The sequence below is a fragment of the Heteronotia binoei genome, chromosome 4 (genome assembly GCF_032191835.1).
Source record: "Heteronotia binoei isolate CCM8104 ecotype False Entrance Well chromosome 4, APGP_CSIRO_Hbin_v1, whole genome shotgun sequence".
Classification (NCBI taxonomy): domain Eukaryota; kingdom Metazoa; phylum Chordata; class Lepidosauria; order Squamata; family Gekkonidae; genus Heteronotia; species Heteronotia binoei.
This window is the reverse complement of record NC_083226.1, coordinates 162,719,834-162,737,917: the sequence shown is the minus strand read 5'-3', so window position 1 is coordinate 162,737,917 and position 18,084 is coordinate 162,719,834. Positions and strand designations below refer to the sequence as shown.

Below are 18,084 nucleotides of genomic sequence, written 5' to 3'. Positions count from 1 at the left end.
TAATGTACTAGCGAGATAACCTAGGCAGAGGAGCTCACGGAGAAGGCACCTGAAGATTGAGCAGCAAATCTGGAATGACATGCACCAACAGCAGTATATTCTCTCTGCTATATATGTCTCCTGCAATACGTGAGCAGATTCCAACTGTCCAAAAATTCATTGGAAGAAGAACCAGAGAGCAATGTTCCCATGGAATGCATCAAGAACTTGGAAGGGCAATCTGTTCGGGCCATAATAAATTTAGCATTGCTAATTCCCCACATGCACAGCTTGAAGTGCAGGCTGAGCGAAACACATCCTGCAACCCCCTTTGAAAGCATTTAAAGTCAAAATACCTGAAAACAAGTCTGTGCATTGTAGGTCCCAAACTACCACACTATTCCAACAAATATTCAAAGTTTTTTCTGTATATTTTTAGTATAATGACTAAAATAAATAATAGCACAAAATTAGAGGGTTACTTTAAAAAAATAATAATTCACACGATACTAACACAAAAGCAATTTTGTGCAGCATGACTAAGCTAAAATACAAATTCAAGAGAAGAGCAGACATAAAATATCATTACAATTTTAATCCTCCTCAGTATATTGCATAGTAGTATCTCTTTGTTGCTACATTTCCCAATTAAATCACTGCCTGTTTGAGATGACGGTAAGCAATCTGTGCTGCTGAAAAATAATCACCCTTCAGTTCTACCTGTTGAAAGTGTTCTGTGGAACTAAATACTATTCTGGCAGAACTGCTTCCAAGGAAGATACGGTATATTTGTATACTACATCCTCACTACCAAAACAACACTAAGTTAAACATTACACGGGGGAGAGAGGAGGGGAGAGTGGGGGGAGAGGGAGAGAGAGAGGGGGGGGGAGAAAGGAGAGGGGGGAGAGAGAACAATTTCTTTTTGTCTGAATATTAGAGGGAAATCGGGGGGGGGGGGGGGGGGTTCAGTGACAAAGAAAATCTCCTTCAGTCTGTTACCATGGCTGCTCTAGTAGATAACCTATAACTGAAAGTAGTAGTAGTTCACCTGGACCTCTCCATTGGCTTTCAGTATTATTAGTCATTGGATCCTGTACTGGATCACATGCCAAGCATAGGACTGATGAACACTGACGTCCAGTGGCTTCCATCTTTCTCACAGGTAGATCTGAGAAGGTAATCCTGAGAGTCTATTGCTCTGGACTTAGGTCAGAGGCGGCTCAAAGATGTTTGGTGCCCTTGACTTTGGCACCTACTACTTCCCTACTGTGACTTAAGTGCAAACAAAGTCCAGGCACACACAGAGCCAGGCAGGCAAGGAAGCACTGCTAGCTGAAGCTGGTGGCTACCTGGCTATTACTTCCTTCTCCCTTCTCTCCATCAGGGGATTGGGCAAAGGGAAGGAAGACTGGGAGAGCATTCCCTGGCCCAGCCGTGGCCCAACTTGCTTAGCGTAAGGAGCCACATAAATAAATGCCAGATGTCTGAGAGCTGCAAGACATGAACATCAGATGGGAAGGAAGGAAGGAAGGAAGGAAGGAAGGAAGGAAGGAAGGAAGGAAGGAAGGAAGGAAGGAAGGAAGGAAGGAAGGAAGGAAGGAAGGAAGGAAGGAAGGAAGGAAGGAAGGAAGGAAGGAACTGTAACTTTAAATGCCTTCTCCAAGCCAGCTGATGGGATAGGGGGTGGGGCTTCAAGGGCAACATAATATGTGTGCAGCAGCCACATGTGGCTCCCAAGCCACAGTTTGGTCACCCTGGCCCCTGGTGTGGATGTTGAACATGTGGTGTACCTGGTTGGCAGGAGTGGAACTGGTGGCCTCTTGCCACAGCTGATTCCACCCTTGCTGGGACCTGCCCTGAGCCTCTTTTGGTATCCCCTGTGCCCTTGAACCTTAGGCCTAGATCCATGTAACACACACGTCAGTTCTGACTTCGGCCACTGACTCATGAGATACTGAAGTGTTCCATTTTGTCTCCCATTCTGTTTAACATTTACATGACTCTGCTAGAAAAATTCACCAGGAGATCTGGAGTTAAAAAAAAATGGTAATAAGAACCACTTGTTAATTTTTTATTAGATTTTCAATCTAATTCCAGGGAGATGACGGAACCACCTACAGTTGGCTGGACATGGACAAACACTGAAACTTAACTCAAATAAAAGACACCAATAATGTGAATAAGTGTAAAGCTGACTTGGGAACAGGTATGTAACCTAACTTCAGGTATGTAATCTAACTTCAGATTAGGAAACATTTCCATAGAAGGAATAAATTGGCACTCTGGGAATGCAGCTGAATCTGTCACTGGCTATATAGATTGTCTGGTGTGCTTTTTACCATCTTAATTAAGGTAGATCACCAGCATTGGCTGTTCTGGGTATAAACACCACAGTTGCATATACCTTGGTAACATCCAGTTTACATTACTGTAAAATGCAGTATGGCTGTGAATATATGGCTGTGAATGCTGGACCGTAAGGAAGGCCAAGCATAGAAGAATAGATGCTTTTGAATTGTGGTTGCTGGAGAAGACTCTTGAGAGTCCCTTGGACTACAAGAAGATCAAATCAGTCAGTCCTAAGGGAAATCTGTTCCCTGGAAGGTCAGATGCTGAAGCTCAAATACTTTGGCTACCAAATGAGAAGGGAGCACTCACTGGAGAAGACCCTGATGCTGGGAAAGACAGAAGGCAAAAGAAGGGGACGGCAAAAGAGGAGATGGCTGGGCAGCGTTCCTGATGTAACCAACATGGATTTGAATGGACTTCAGAGGATAGTGGAAGACAGGAGGGCCTGGCGTGACTTTGTCCATGGGATCGCAAAGAGTCAGACTTGACTATGTGACTGAACAACAACAAAAATGCAGGAATGCCTTTGAAGAATGTCTGGAAATTACAGCTAATCCAAAAGGTGATAGCTAGAATATTTGCTGGGACCAACAGTAATGAATATGTCAGTCTGGTGTTACACAATATGTGATGCTATTTGATTCTGGGTCCAGTACAAATAATGGCCAAGGTGATTAAAAGAGCCTAAAAGCCTGCTTCCACCCATATGAACCTCTCTGGGAAATCAGGGGGTAGTGCCCTTTCCTGTTTAGTCTACACCATCAGAAGTGATTAGGCACATGAAACAGATTGTTTCCTGTTATGCTCCCAGGAGTTCAGTCTCCTGAGCTTTATTTGGCCCTTTATCCACTCATCAGACTGTGTGGCATTCTGTTAAAACTTTTTTATTTATTCCTCATATCCTTTGGAACTAGATTTCTAGGTGTTCTTTCATGGGTGTCTTTCCTTCAAAACTGCTGTGGGGCTTTATGCGCATTCATTGTTTTCCCTGGTTTTATTAATGCTGTATTCTGGGCATGAATCAGGGGTTACTGGGGATAGATGTGTGGGGGGAGGTATTTGTGAAGTCCCTGAATTGTGCAGGGGGGTGAACCAGATGATCCTGTAGGTCCCTTCCAATTCATTATCAGGGCCGGCACGTGGGAGTAGACAAACTAGGAGACTGCCTAGGGCGCCAGCTCCCAGCAGGGATGGTTGCAGGCGCTCCCTCTCCGCTCAAACCATCCCAGAGCCTCTGACTTGCTTCCCCTCCCCAGCACCCTCTGAACTCAGAGACCGCTGGGGAGGGGAAGTGCGGAGTGTTCTTTCTCAGCTTTCAGGGGTCAGAGGAGCTCCCCGGACCCCTCAGAGCTGAGAAAAAACAGTGCTTCCTGACCCCAGTGCCCTCCAAATGCGGAGAGCACTGGCGAGAGGAAACGCCAAGTGTTCTTTCTTGGCTTTAAGGGGTCTGAGGAGCTCCCCTGACACCTCAGAGCCTCGAAAGAATGGCAGAGAGTGCTGGGGAGGGGAACCACCGAGTGCCCGGTGTGATGACGTCACCTCTGGTGTGACGTCATCACACCACCCGCTCACTTTGCACACTCACAATAACTTTACTTGGGGGGGAGGGGTTGGGGGTGTGCACGTTGGGGTTCTGCCTCGGGCGACAGAACCCCACATGCCGGGGCTGCTCATGATTTGATGATTTTAATGTTAATATTGTAATTACATTTTTTTCTTTCTCTGAGTTGCCTTGGGTACTCAATCAAATGAATAAATACTATAAAATAGATAAACAGACAGACAGAAATATCCAACACCATCTGGCTCACAAAAGAACTGGTAAACCTGATAATGCCAATAAGATCTATTCCTGTAAGGTTCAGACTCAGATCTCTCTAGCAATGGTTCTTAAGTTAGAGAACATATTGCTTAGCGAACTCTGTCAAACACTAAAAAATTTACAGAAGTTGTGCAAAATGTTACTATTGGACCAGGATGAGTAGGTGTTTTGAGGTAATGATAATCAGTTTTAAATGCTTATTTACATCATCTTCTTGTAGTTCTTTAGGGCTTTTTTGTAGTAGGAACTCATTTGCATATTAGGCCACACACCCCTGATGTAGCCAATCCTCCCAGTGTTTACAGGACTCTTAGTACAGGACCTACTGTAAGCTCCAGGAGAACTGGCTACATCAGGGGTGTGTGGCCTAATATGCAAAGGAGTTCCTACTACAAAAAAAGCCCTGGTTCTTAGAACAGTTCTATACGATTGTATTGAGGCCCAGTGATAGTGGCTTGATTCTCTCCAAGACCACATCAGAGGGTCTTGATGTTGACTTCTGTGTGGATCTAAAAGAGGAGTCTCCAACATGGTTCCTGTGGGTGCTACGGCACTCCAGCCAGTTTGGTGTAGCTGTTAAGAACACAGACTCTAATCTGGGACAACCGGGTTTGATTCCCCACTCCTCCACATGCAGCTGCTGTTGTGACCTTGGACCAGCCACAAGTTCTCTCTGAACTATTCTCTCAAGTGCTGTGCTCAGAAGAGATCTCTCATCCTCACTTACCTCATAGGGTGTCTGCTGTGAGGAGGGGAAGGAAAAGGAAATTGTAAGCCACTCTGAGACTGCAAGTGAAGGGCGGGGGCATATATCCGATCTCTTCTTCTTTTCTCTTCTTTCTTGATGACCACCAAGTGTTTTTAGAATATGACCTCACTTCTGACTGGCAACTGGTGATCTGATTGGTGGTGTAGACTATTAAGAATATTGCTTTGGCAACTGATGCCACCACGACACAAGGATTTTCACTGGGTGACCGAAGGTAAGCTTTATCGGCCATTTTGTGACTGGCTCAGAGATTTCTGTTTCTCTTCAAAGACAATGCAAACGTGAAGCACACTACTCCTCCTGACATCATAAAGTCCTTCAGTCCCACAATTTGAGTTTATTAGTTAGATATCATTTTCTCATACATGGTGATTTCAGAATTCTTATGAACTACAACAGAAATGCAAACTTAATGGATGAAAAACCCATTTAATTTTTAAACCATCCACTTGTATTGTTCCATTTTAAATATCTGAGTGGAGAGTTGTCACAATCGCCACGACTTTAATTCCTAGGCTGCTTCAGCAGCAGCATAAATTATTCTCAGATACAGAAACATGATGCAGCAGCTAGCCAGGTTTCTAAGCAGGCTATGCCCAGGTCGCCGTAACACTCCTTAAAAACTCCCATGCCCTTGAAATGCCATGCCTAAAGAGTTTTCCCTGATCAAAGGATTTCTCCCTCATTCGTCTAAAAGCCATCTTTCTAGAAGCCAGGCTTGGCAGCTCTGCCTTCTCACTCATCAACTTCATCTCACAGACAATTTTGTTACAACCAGGTAAACTGTCTAGCCTGTAACACAGGCCCTCTCAGTTCCAAAACAAACAAAAAAAAGCCCAAGGTGGAAATGTAGCATTCCGTAAACACTCAAATACCATGTTTCAGACAAGGCAGCTTATCTGACAGAGCGGCAGTTTCATTAGGGCCAGGTGGACAGATAGAGCAGTGTTCCCTGGTACAGAGCAGGAGATGGGCTTGCCTCCCACAATGAAACGTGAGGCTCGCTTTTCACTCTGGGGAAGAAAAAGCTCAGGAGAATTTTGCTCTCAATGAAGCGTTCCCAGGATTCATTTCCGAGTCAGATCTACTACCCACACAAAAAAAGGCAGAGTTGCTGGGGAAGAAGGACTAGGATGAGCTGCCTAGATTTCTTCACAAATTTATATTTCATTTTCAGAGACACAACAGAAGCTGGAAATTCCCTTATGAGATCTTCCTCTCTTCTTATCCTCTCTGCCCTCCTTCCACAAACTAGACTCTGGGTTCTGGAAAGCTCCGAAGAAATGGGGAAACTGAACAAAAGTGGATCTTGATGAACTGTGCCACCTAAACAGACGTGAATTAAAAGAGAATCTGCTCCAATTACCAAAGTACATTTTAAATTAAGGTAACAAAATGCTGTAGATTGCGGGAGCTAGATCACTGGTTCCAGTGGCACACATGGCTTATTACACAATAACACACTTTTCATAAGCTGTTAGCTTCTCACACACAAAAACTCAGACACACAGACAATCAGTATTCTTATAATTAAATCCTTAACATTAATGGGCTTTAGAGGGTTTACCTCCACTTAGGACTGCAATTCTTGAAATGCTTTTGGAGCACTCAGACCAGAGTATGTGGATTCAAAACACACTAGTCTTTTTCAACTTAGCATTCCTAACAGTGTAGACAAGCAAGAATTCCAGTGACTTTTCAGCAAATACAAAAGGGCCATTATCTGTTTAGGTATGAAAATCAAGTTTTCTCCAACACTTCAATAAATACAAGTGTTGTTTTTCCAGCATTTCTAATCAGAACATGTTTGTTCAATGCTTCAAAAGGTGCTTGTAAAAATACTGCCCCCCCCACCTCCATCAGAACAAATATATTGTTAAACCATGGAAAGCACCATTTTCTTGGCAAAGATTACTTCAGGGGCTGGAACGTTCTTTGTTAAAGGAAACCAAAAGAAAGGGAGACAAAAGAAACAAACCTGTACGTTATAAAAATTCAAGTGGAAAGGTCAGAACTGAAAGGATCAATCAGAGCAGTGGGTTTCACAGAAGACCATGGCCACGCTGAAAGTTTGTATTTACACTGCCTGGAGTCAACCCTAATATAGCGTGAGTTAAGAAGGGAGGGTCAGAATTCCCTTGCTTTTGTTGGCTCAAGACAGCCCCTTGAAACTAATGTAACTACGTGCATATGTGTGACTACATACACATTACTGCAAGCTTCAGCGCTGACCCACATGTTAAACAACTCACAAATATTTCCTCATAATAAACACACGGAATATTTCAGGGGGCATATATTGGTCTCAGAATGATATATCGCAGTTACAACTCAGTGCTTTCATTGGCTCAGGTTCAGTTGTTTTAAACTGAGGAATCTCAGTCAGTCCATTGAGAAGCGCACTTAGAAGGGAGTGATCTTGGCTGGTGAAAGGGATTAGTAATATTTTTTACATCATATATTTATCTTAACCAAACTCATTTATCAACCATGATAACAGAGAAGTTGCTATCTGCACTTGCAAGTAATTAAAGACTTTCTTCTGACAGCCAGAGTTACGGCTGCTGAAAGAGATCCCCGCGAGTAAGAAAGATAGTGACCTAGTGCCTTATCCAACTGTGAGGACACACACTTGCCAAATACCACTGGCTGTCAGAAGCAGAGTGTGCTGCAGACACGGTCAGCCTTAATGTAGAAGTTTACAGCCCAAAGACTGCAAGTCCCTGGAGGCGGATTCACACTGTTATACAAAGAAACCCATTTCACATTGCTGATAGATAACCTTCTGTCATTGGGCCGTTGACGCAAGTACCACTGTGCAATCGGTTCTGCACGTTTTGCTCTTCCAATTATTCACTTACTATTTCTACGCTATCAGTTCATGCATCTGAAGATGATACCCGATACTACTTTCACGAAGGAAAAAAAAATAGGTATGGAAACTGCAACATATTCTACACCAGGGGTGGCCAAACTTGCTTAACGTAAGAGCCGCACAGAATAAAAATTAGATGTTTGTGAGGGCTCAAGGAAGGAAGGAAGCGCCTCATGTGGCTCCCGAACCACAGTTTGGCCACCTCTGTTCTACACATCTACTTTGCAATGTTTGGGGTAGTTCAGTGATGCTGCGGAACAGACTCCAGTATCTCACAAAATCAAACCACCAAAGAAAATATCAGAAAATTAAGTTAACAAAACTGAAAAACGTAGAATATTCTGCTTTCTTCTCATTTGAAAATCAACCAGAACTCAACACACAACCCAAATAGGAACTTTGAGGTCTTCTTACTTTGTATTCTGGAATTCACAAAAGGAGGAGAAAGATTGTCATGTGATCCAAGGTCCCTGTTTGTCATATGTTCATACGGAGTTCCATCTCCATAGTTCTGTTAACAAAGGGGGGGGGGAAGTATAAAAAGCACATTAAAGTATATCACAGAAATATTTTCCCAATAAATTATAAATAGAAAAACATAGTTTCTCAAAATAAATATATTTATTTATGCAAGTTCTTGGAAAGACTATTTACTTCACGACCTCTCGGCCAAAAGGTTTTCAAGGCAGCCTCAAGCAGACAAAGATTCTATCCTGTTTCACACAATAGTCAACTAGACTCCCTCAAGAAGCTCAGAAGCACAGCAAAGACAAATATAGGTCTTTCCCACTACCACCACAGAACAACTCAAACTATGTGGGGGCTTGCCAGTCCTCAGGTCCCAGTGGTGGATCCCCTGGTTTTGCAGGCTCCTCCCCACTGCCAGCCAGCTAGCCGGCAAGGGGAAGCCCTATTCCAATTGCTACCGTGTGTATTTAAATCTCAGCAGGCTTAGAAGAAGCTTGGAAACCGCTTGTGCTTTGGAAGCTGTGCGTGCCTTTAAATCTCAGTAGGAGGAAAGCTGCATGGGGGCAGGTCAAGCAGGCAGAGCTGTGTGGCTCTTCCTGGTGAGTGTGTGAAGCTGTGAGAAAGTAAGGGAGCACAGTGCCTCCATTTGTTTTGCACTCATTTCACAAGTCATTTGCATAGTAAAATAGATAGTAAAGAGTAAACTGATTATGAAATGGAAGAAAACGCCACCTCCTAGACTGCTCTACTCCTTATTTTGGTTTTCCTGTCTTATTCTGAAGAAGCTGGTTGAAATACAGCAGGTGGATACATTCAACAACTCCTGTGAATAAATTGACGCAGTGAGTGGGCTTGCAAATTTTGTGGGCTTGCAAACTGTGTTTATTTTGTCTGCTTTGTCAGAGAGTGCGCATGTCCCTTAATAAAGCCATGGCAAGGGACTAGTGCTTCCTCTAAGGTGAGTTAGTGTGAGCTAGCTCACAGTGTTTTTAGCCTCCAGCTCATACATTTTTGTTTTAGCTTAGGAAAAAATTGCCCCAGAGAAAACAAATTTTTGCAGTAGTCACAACTTTAATGCAAGTAGATCACAAAGTACGATTCTTGCTCACAAGACTCCACAGCTTAGAGGGAGTATAAAAAGGGACTTGAGGGGGGGGGGGAATGACAAATTTCACTTTCATTTAGTGGAAGTGCAGCTGCTGGGGAATCCTTTGAAGGTAAAAAAGAGGGTGAGGAAAAATGAAGACAGCCAGAGAAACTACACTGCTATATTTTTATTTATTTGTTTTAGGGAATGGGAAAGTCTTCAGATCGACACCCCCATAGTCCCCAGGTATTTCCTAAGTTGGCAAGCCTAACCCTCGGCGGGGAGGGCGGGATATAAATAAAAGTTGTTGTTGTTGTTGTTGTTGTTGTTGTTGTTATTATTATTATTATTATTATTATTATTATTATTATTATTATTATTATTATTATTATTATTATTATTAACTATGTGGCTTAATGGTCTCTGTACCATTAAGAGCCACATAAGTCCCACAACCATGATACTGAGGACATTTGCAAAGTTTTGGTCTGTGCATATGTCTCTATTGTTGTGTTACTTACCAAATTGGGGTTATTCTCTCTCTCTCTCTCTCTCTCTCTAAATGTGATATCTTTCAAACTGTCATTTGTTATAGTTATTATGGACTCAATAATGATAAATATTAAATGTTAAAATTACGTATGTTATTTATAGGAACTTTCAAGCAAGCTTAATTTAGGCAGTTCTGCCTCAGTGGAAACTTATTCCTACTTGTTATTTCATTATTACTACACAGCCGTGATGTACTAATCAGCTATGCAATCTGTTAGTTGTAAGCACAGTTTATTATACTTTTGCTCTGATCAATTTTACCTGAAGGCAGCAGGAAAAGAGGGAGGCCCAACGTGAGATGGGATTGACTCTCTATAGGAAGGCACAGCCCTCCGTTTGCAAAACCTGACTGACCAAGGTTGTTAAAGGTAAGGCATTTTGGAGGTCATTAATTCATAGCCTTGCCATAAGTGTGAAACAAATTGATAACACTTAACACGCATAAGCTCATCTACGGTTTTAAGATAATTTGTTTTACGGCAACTGTATTTATCTTGTCCACAGTTAATTTGCCATTATATGTATGATGATACTCTATTGAAGAATTCTGTGGTTTCAATGTAATGAAATTTTATGTTCACAGCCCAATACGTTGCTAGACCTATTTAACTGCATGGGACTGTTTCTGCCTAAATAATACTTTCTTTTGCCCTCTCCCTCCAATATTAACATTTTGGCTGACAAACAGGTCAAAATGCAACAAACAAACAAAAAAACCTCAACCCTAGGGTGATTGTTATAAGCAATGTTCCTCCCAAGCTGCAGAGTCTTGTGAGCAGAAATTCTACTTTGTGAGTTGCTGGTATTAAAGTTGTGAGTTACTGACATTAAAGTTGTGAGCTGCTGCATCAATTAGTGTGCTCTGGGGTCATCCTTCCTGAGCTAAGACAAAAATGTGTGAGCTGGAGGCTAAAAAAAGCTGTGAGCTAGCTCACACTAACTCAGCTTAGAGGTTGTAACACTGGTTGTAAGGTAGTGGTGTGTAACTTCCTCTCTTGAATACTTGATACATTTGTAATTTCTTTTTTTAAGAAAACAAACAGTGCAGTTCTAAACAAGGTTTAAACTTACTATGTCCTTAACCTTACTGCCTTAACCTTACTATGTCCATTAAAGCCAAAGGATCTGGAAAGATTGCTTTGTAAGGCTTGCTGGGTAAAGCTCTCTAGGATTGCTCTCTAGGGCATTTATACATTTAAACTGTAGACATATGCCACACAGTTCAACTGTATATGCTATGTTCTAAATGTTAAAGCAGGAAAATAAGTTTAGGTTTGATAAAACGGTATTGCATATATTTCATTCGCCTCCCCCATTTTTTCCCCAAAAGAAAGGAAAGAAACCTGTGTATTCGTTTTTCCTGTGGCTTCCAAAAATCTAAAAATGTTACATCTCTAATTCTCATCTCCAGCTGTCACAAAAACCAGAGATTTCACTACTAATAACAGTCTGTTGCTTACTATCAATAGGAATAAATGTGTGAGCACTGTAATTCGAGACGTTAAAAGGGTAGCTTCAGTTCACCCACATAATGCACTTGAATGTCAGATTTGACAGTTGAAGCAATTGGCTTGAGGCTGGTTAGGCAGGAAGATCCAAGTATGCTTTGAAGTCCACTGTTAGGAGAATAGTGTCAAAAGAATGTTGATGCCTCAACACTCTAAAATGTCCTAAGTATCATCAAATATCCTAAGTATCAACCTCGTTGTTGGTATCTCTTTTATCCCAACAAATCATTTTAACTGGATCATCCAATTTAATACAAATTTGAGTACGAACTCAAAATATACAAATAAGTACCTGTGAGACCATTAAAGTCATGTAAGGTAGTGCACAAACCCACTTACACTAACTGTTTAGGATAGCGGGAAAGCTGCAAGTCTGTGCGTTGGGCTGCAAATTTGGGATTTATTCATTAGAACATTTCCAGTCAACTCTTTTTATCAAGAAAGATCACAAAAAATTCAACACTACCAATAAATACAACAAGAACATAAATAAGCTTTCAGCAGACATCAAAACTAGCCACAACTGCACCTCACCTTTATAAACACGTCCTCCAAAATTTATTTATGTACATTTATTTGACTTATATCCTACCCTCCCTGCTGAAGCAAGCTCAGGGCGGCTTACATACCAATAAAACATTACATAAAAACGATTAAACAGATATAGACAATAATACATTAAACCATTATAGTAATACAGGTGCTATAACAATCTTAAAATGATAGTATATTTAATAATTGCAGATAGCTGCATATCCGTTCCATATCTAATTAATAATTTGTTCAAGTGTGTAAGAACAAATTATTTTTTGTTCAAGTTATTATTTTGTTCAAGTGTTCAAATAAACTGAAAAAAATCACAATTATAGGGGGTGTTTCTCTGACCTCATCAGGTATAGCCCACCACTGAGAACCTCTGAACCTTGGGCGACGAAGATGGTGAGGGGTCTGGAGACCAAGTCCTATGAAGAAAGGTTGAAGGTGCTGGGCATGTTTAGCCTGGAGAGGAGGCAGCTGAAAGGTGATATGATCACCATCTTCAAGTACTTGAAGGGCTGTCATATAAAGGAGGGTGTGGAATTGTTGTCTGTGGCCCCACAAGGTAGGACCAGAATCAATGGGTTGAAATTAAATCAAAAGAGTTTCCAGCTCAACATTAGGAAGAACTTTCTGTTAGAGCAGTTCCTCAGTGGAACAGGCTTCCTCAGGAGGTGGTGGAGCTCTCCTTCCTTGGAGGTTTTTAAACAGAAACTAGATGGCCATCTGATAGCAATGAAGATCCTATGAATTTAGGGGGAGGTATTTGTGAGTTTTTTGCATTGTGCAGGGGGTTGGACTAGATGACCCTGGAGGTCCCTTCCAACTCTATGATTCTATGAGCATGCCCCAATTTTCACTGTTTGTAGGACAGCAACTTGGATAAGCAGAGCTGCTGTTTCAGAGCATGTTAGGCAGAGGTGGTCCCTGCAGGTCTGTGTCCAATTTAGGTGTTATGCCTCCCCCAATTTTTAACTTGAGCAAAACGGTGCAGTCCTAAAACCTTGAACAGTTCCGCAGGGCCTGCAAAACAGCCCTCTTCCGGTTGGCATATAATTAATTGTTATCGGAATGCCTGAACATTCAAATCTCGAACATCAGATTATTTAATACTGGAATATTGAAGAATTGATTTAAGGAAGGTAGCATAGTACATACTGAAGTGAGTTTTACGAGTTTTTATGTATTTTATAAGTATTTTATGTATTTTATTGTATAATTATAATTATTAATGTATTATTAATGTATTTAAATTGATTTTGTTAGTTTTTTGTGTTGTGAGCCGCCCTGAGCCCGCCTCGGTGGGGTAGGGCGGGATATAAATCGAATTAAATAAATAAATAAATAAAATATGCACCATGCTTATGGATGTTGCATATGCGTAGCATGGTCTCAGACTACTGTTCGCAAACAGCCACAACAGAAAAACTCTTTAACCGCTGGTACTACATAAGTAGAAATACTCCCTAATTTACAGTACTACCAGTAGTTGTGGGAGAGTACCTTTAAAGTTGAGTTACATGTGATTATATGATCTATAGCAAAATGGTTTCTTGATTGTCTTATAGAAACAAAATAGGTAATGACTACTTCTGTTGGAATCCTTTGGGTATTCTCACAATGTACAGAAATGGTCATGGGCCATGTAAGTATACTTTTTTTAAAAAAAAAATACTCTACTAAATTGAGTCCAGTAGTACCTTAGAAACCAACAAAACTTTTGGGGTATAAGGGAGTCAAAGATCCCACTGTCAGATACTACTATATCTAATGAAGGCATCTCAAAAGCTCATACCCCCAAAATCCTTTTGCTCTCTAAGGTGCTATTAGACTTGAATCTATCTAATACTAGCGCAGCCCATCAAGAGTATGGGCATGGTCTTGGATACTTCTTTGTCTATGGAGACCAAGATCATAATCTTGGATACTTCCTTATCTATGGAGACCAAGATCATAATCTTGGATACTTCCTTGTCTAAGGAGACCAAGATCATAATCTTGGATACTTCCTTGTCTTTTTTTTTTAATATTTTTTTATTATTAATACATTATCCGTTTCTCTACATGGTTTCTGATATCCATTTTACATTTACCCCCAACCCACCCCCCTGGATACTTCCTTGTCTAAGGAGACCAAGATCATAAATGTTGTCAAGCTGGTGTTTCTCCAACTGCACCAGGCAAGACAACTGGCCCTGTTCCTGCCTTGCCGTGACCTAGCTACCGTAATCCATGCAACGGTCACCTCCAGACTGGATTACTGTAACTCACTTTACACCGGCTTGCCCTTGAGACTGATCCAGAAACTCCAACTGGTCCAGAGTGCAGAGCTGTGGATCCGACAGAAATACCACGGACAGCACCTATTCGACCTGATATGTGCCAACTGCACTGCCACCCAGTTGAGTACCAGGTCAGGTTCACTGAACTTTAAGGTCATGAGTGGTCTGGGACCCATGTATCTGAGGCACCGCCTCCTCTGGTAAGTCACCCAAAGAGTTCTACATTCTGCAGATAAAAACTTATCAGTGGTCTCTGGCCCAAAAGACCTGTGGCTGCCCTGGCTCCTACCTGGTGGAACTCTCTGCCAAACAACATCCGCACCTTACAGGACCTTATGCAGAGATGTTCTGACAAGCTCTTGGTTGAGGAAAGCAATGGGTACCATCTTACTTGGCACTTCCTTCCCTCCCCCACTCTACCTTTTCTGCTTACTGTGAGACAGTGATGCATATTTGCATGTTGACTTTGGCACTATCTAGTTTAACTTCTAGATTTTAAATAGTACAGTTCTGTTGTTAACCTCCCTGAGCTCTGTGAATTCAAAGAAGGGTGGTATATAAATCTAAATTATTAATAATTAAATAAATAACTGTTCTACTGTAAACCAACATGACTACACTCTGAAACTTTTAAAGTGGCTTGGTACATGTATCTTTGTACCTTACTCATTTCCCAGACTCTTTTTGTAGCAGGAACTTACAGAGCTCTTAGTAAGCTCCAGGAGGGTTGGCTACATCTAGGGGGTGTGACCTAATATGCAAAGGAGTTCCTGCTACCAAAAAAGCCCTGGTAATTTCTCTGCCGTATTTGATGGCAATGGTTTATATAATTCTATATATGCCTAATCACAATGTTAAGAAACATAACGACAATGCAACCTGTTTAACTTGAGCAAAAAAAAAAAAAAAAAGCCAAAGTACTAACCTGGCAGATTTCCTAGAGTGCAAAAATGCCTGAACTTCATATTATATATACTGTGGCTGTAAGTGAAAACATCTGGAAAGATGTCTATAGGAAATGAAAAGTCAACAGCAACCCAAAACACAGCTTACGGGCCAGAGATATCACAGGGTAACGGATCCAGGGCTGATAGCAACAAGCACAGCAAAATATTTAATGAAGTTTCTTGCTACCTGTTAGCAGCAACAGAGCAGTGTCAAATTCAGCTACGGGATCAGATAAGAAGCAATTCTAGGAAGAAGTTGCTCCGTGGCCAAATTTGCATGTAAATTTTCCTATGCAACAGGGTGTAAAAACTCACATTTAGATTTTAAATTTACATACATGGGAAGCCTGGTGAGGAAAAAGAGATTAGATATACTTACCCTGGATGGACTAGGATGTCCTCCATTCCCCCAGGACCCTGAGCTAGTTCTGTCTTCTACATCTAGGGACAAAAAGAAGTTCTTTAGGCTTTATTGCAATAATACTTTCCCTTTTGTACAGGCACTTTTAAATTAATGTTTCAAATTAATCTCCTGTTGCCTTTAATTAAGAGCCAGGCACAGGGCTACTACGATGACAGTGCCTTCTGACCCAACCACTTAAATTAACTCATTTAAATTCACAGCAGAAATGAACTGGACCCTCAGGAACCGGAGGTTTGCACATAAAAATTATTCCAGTCGCTCAGTCTTTCAGAAGACTTTTAAGAAGTGGCTGGAAGTCACTCACGGAAGTTGAATCCAAATCCCAGCACAAAAACCACATTGGTTCAAAGGGAGGAAAAATGAAAACATGACAAAGGACTGATAGGCTATTCTGGTTATACACTTTCTTTCTTTTTGTTCTCCTTTTTAAAGAGAATATTCCTTTGCCAATTCTTTACATACTCATTTGGGGAGCATCCTATTCAGAAAAACACGCAGGCTGGTCCTACTGTGGTTCAGCAGACTGGAATTTGGATGAGTTGAACTTAAATTTCACAGCTCAGCCAAACAGCTCTAAGGAATGCCATTTCAAAGCTGAAATCAAACATTCCAGTGCCCGGGCAGACAAGATGGAGGTGGTGCCCTGTGTTCTTTGCCAAATCCAATCTGGAAACAACCACAAAACTACATATGTAAGATGTGCAGCCAAAAAAGGCTGAGGGGTGGGGGGGATCAGCAATGTTCCTGGTTTTCTGGCTATTCCCCCACCCACACCTCGGTTGGGAGAAGCCAATTCAGTCCTTATTTTTTAAAAACAAACAATCATCCTTTATTTAGTACATTTTTATCCCATAGTTCCTCCAGGGAATTAATGGAAGCATTAATGGGTCTGTCTGCTACATCATTTTATCCTTGTAGTAACTGTATAAGGGAGAGGGACTGGCCCAGTGAGTTTCATGACAAGTAGAGATTTGATTCTAGATCAGGGGTGGCCAAACTAGCTTAATGTAAGAGCCACACAGAATAAAATTCAGAAGTTTGAGAGCTGCAATACATGAATATTGGGGAGGGGAAGGAAGGAGGGGAAGGAAGGAGGGGAAGGAAGGAAGGAAGGAAGGAAGGAAGGAAGGAAGGAAGGAAGGAAGGAAGGAAGGAAGGAAGGAAGGAAGGAAGGAAGGAAGGAAGGAAGGAAGGAAGGAAGGAAGGAAGGAAACAAGATGGGGGAAGGAGGAGGAAGGGAGAGGTGGAAAGAAATGGAAAGTGATTTAAAGAAAGAAATGCCTTCTCCAAGCTGGCTGATGGGGCAGTGGGGGCTTCAAGAGCCACACAATATGTGTAAAAGAGCCACAGTTTGGCCACCCCTATTCTAGAACTTCCAGATCTCCCTAAAACACTCTTACTCCTTAGTTACACTGACTCTATCCCACCTTTCAGTTTATACAAGTCCACAAGGAAACAAACAAAACAATTTAAACACAACATTAACCATCAAAAACCTATGAAATTATATGTCAAAAATATCTACAACTAAATCAATTGGAAAATTCATCCATCAAGTAAAATTGGGTATCAACCCAAAGAGAACTCAGTAATCCCGGCTCTCTTAACTGAGAAATTCAACTATTCCCCTAAACAGCACTACTGTAGCCAGATGCTGAAATACCATTAAGAGAGGACAAAAGTCCTGAGGATGGAGTTCTGTGGTCTTGCCATCAATCGCAACACAACCCTACCTCATGTGGCTGACCATTAAAATCCCATTAGTAGTTTGATATGGAGAGGGCTGGCAAAGAGATCTTTGCGTGGAACTAGTTCCATATTTTAACAGCTAGACCCCTAAGTTTTCTGGAATCAAAAACCATTCAAGATTTTAAAGGTGAAAAAGAGAACTTTGGCCTTATAACAAACTGACAACCACATTCAAGCAAATGAAGCTGCCATATACTGACAGAGACCACTGGTCTATCTAGGGCAGTACAGGGCTAGGACTGGTACACCACCCCCAAAAATGAGAGAAAAGAGACTAAAATGAAAAGAGACTGAAAAGAGACTAAAAGAAACCAAGTCACCAAGTGTGCCATATGGTTCAAATGTCTGATGCTCGCGTTTTTGCACTAAAAATTCTGATAAATAAAATATATGGATTTTTCAGTAATGCCCAACCAAAAAAAGGCCAGTGTTGGTACCTAGGTTTTGCTGTGCCAAGTGCAGAGAGGACGGTCACTCCAGGATGATTATTCTCAGAAGATTCTAGTCGCAGGATGAGCCTCAGTCATGACAAAGGAAGGGGGGAGGTTACTCCTGACCTTCATCCCCCTCTTCCCTGCCTCCCACTTTCTCCCGTTTGATCCTCCAGGTCTCTGCATGCAGAGTCAAGTGGCTGTATCCTCCTCAGCTCTCCCTTGACTTCCCTCTTAAATAATCAATCCCTAGGCTTCCCCTCCCCTCACCTGCCAAACGTTGAAAACTTGCTCTGGGTATG

At 41.6% G+C, this 18,084-nt stretch overlaps 1 protein-coding gene across 16 annotated transcripts in view; it reads right to left on the bottom strand.

Annotated features, from left to right (window-relative positions):
- Nucleotides 1-18,084, bottom strand: part of TCF4 (transcription factor 4) — a 568,596-nt gene that overhangs the window by 328,380 nt on the left and 222,132 nt on the right. For all 16 annotated transcript variants that reach the window (XM_060236144.1, XM_060236145.1, XM_060236147.1 and 13 more), the window contains 2 exons: nucleotides 15,558-15,619; nucleotides 8,212-8,308 (listed from right to left, as the gene is read on the bottom strand). In XM_060236144.1, the coding sequence (XP_060092127.1) occupies nucleotides 8,212-8,308; nucleotides 15,558-15,619 (159 nt within the window). The remainder of the gene's footprint in view (nucleotides 1-8,211; nucleotides 8,309-15,557; nucleotides 15,620-18,084) is intronic.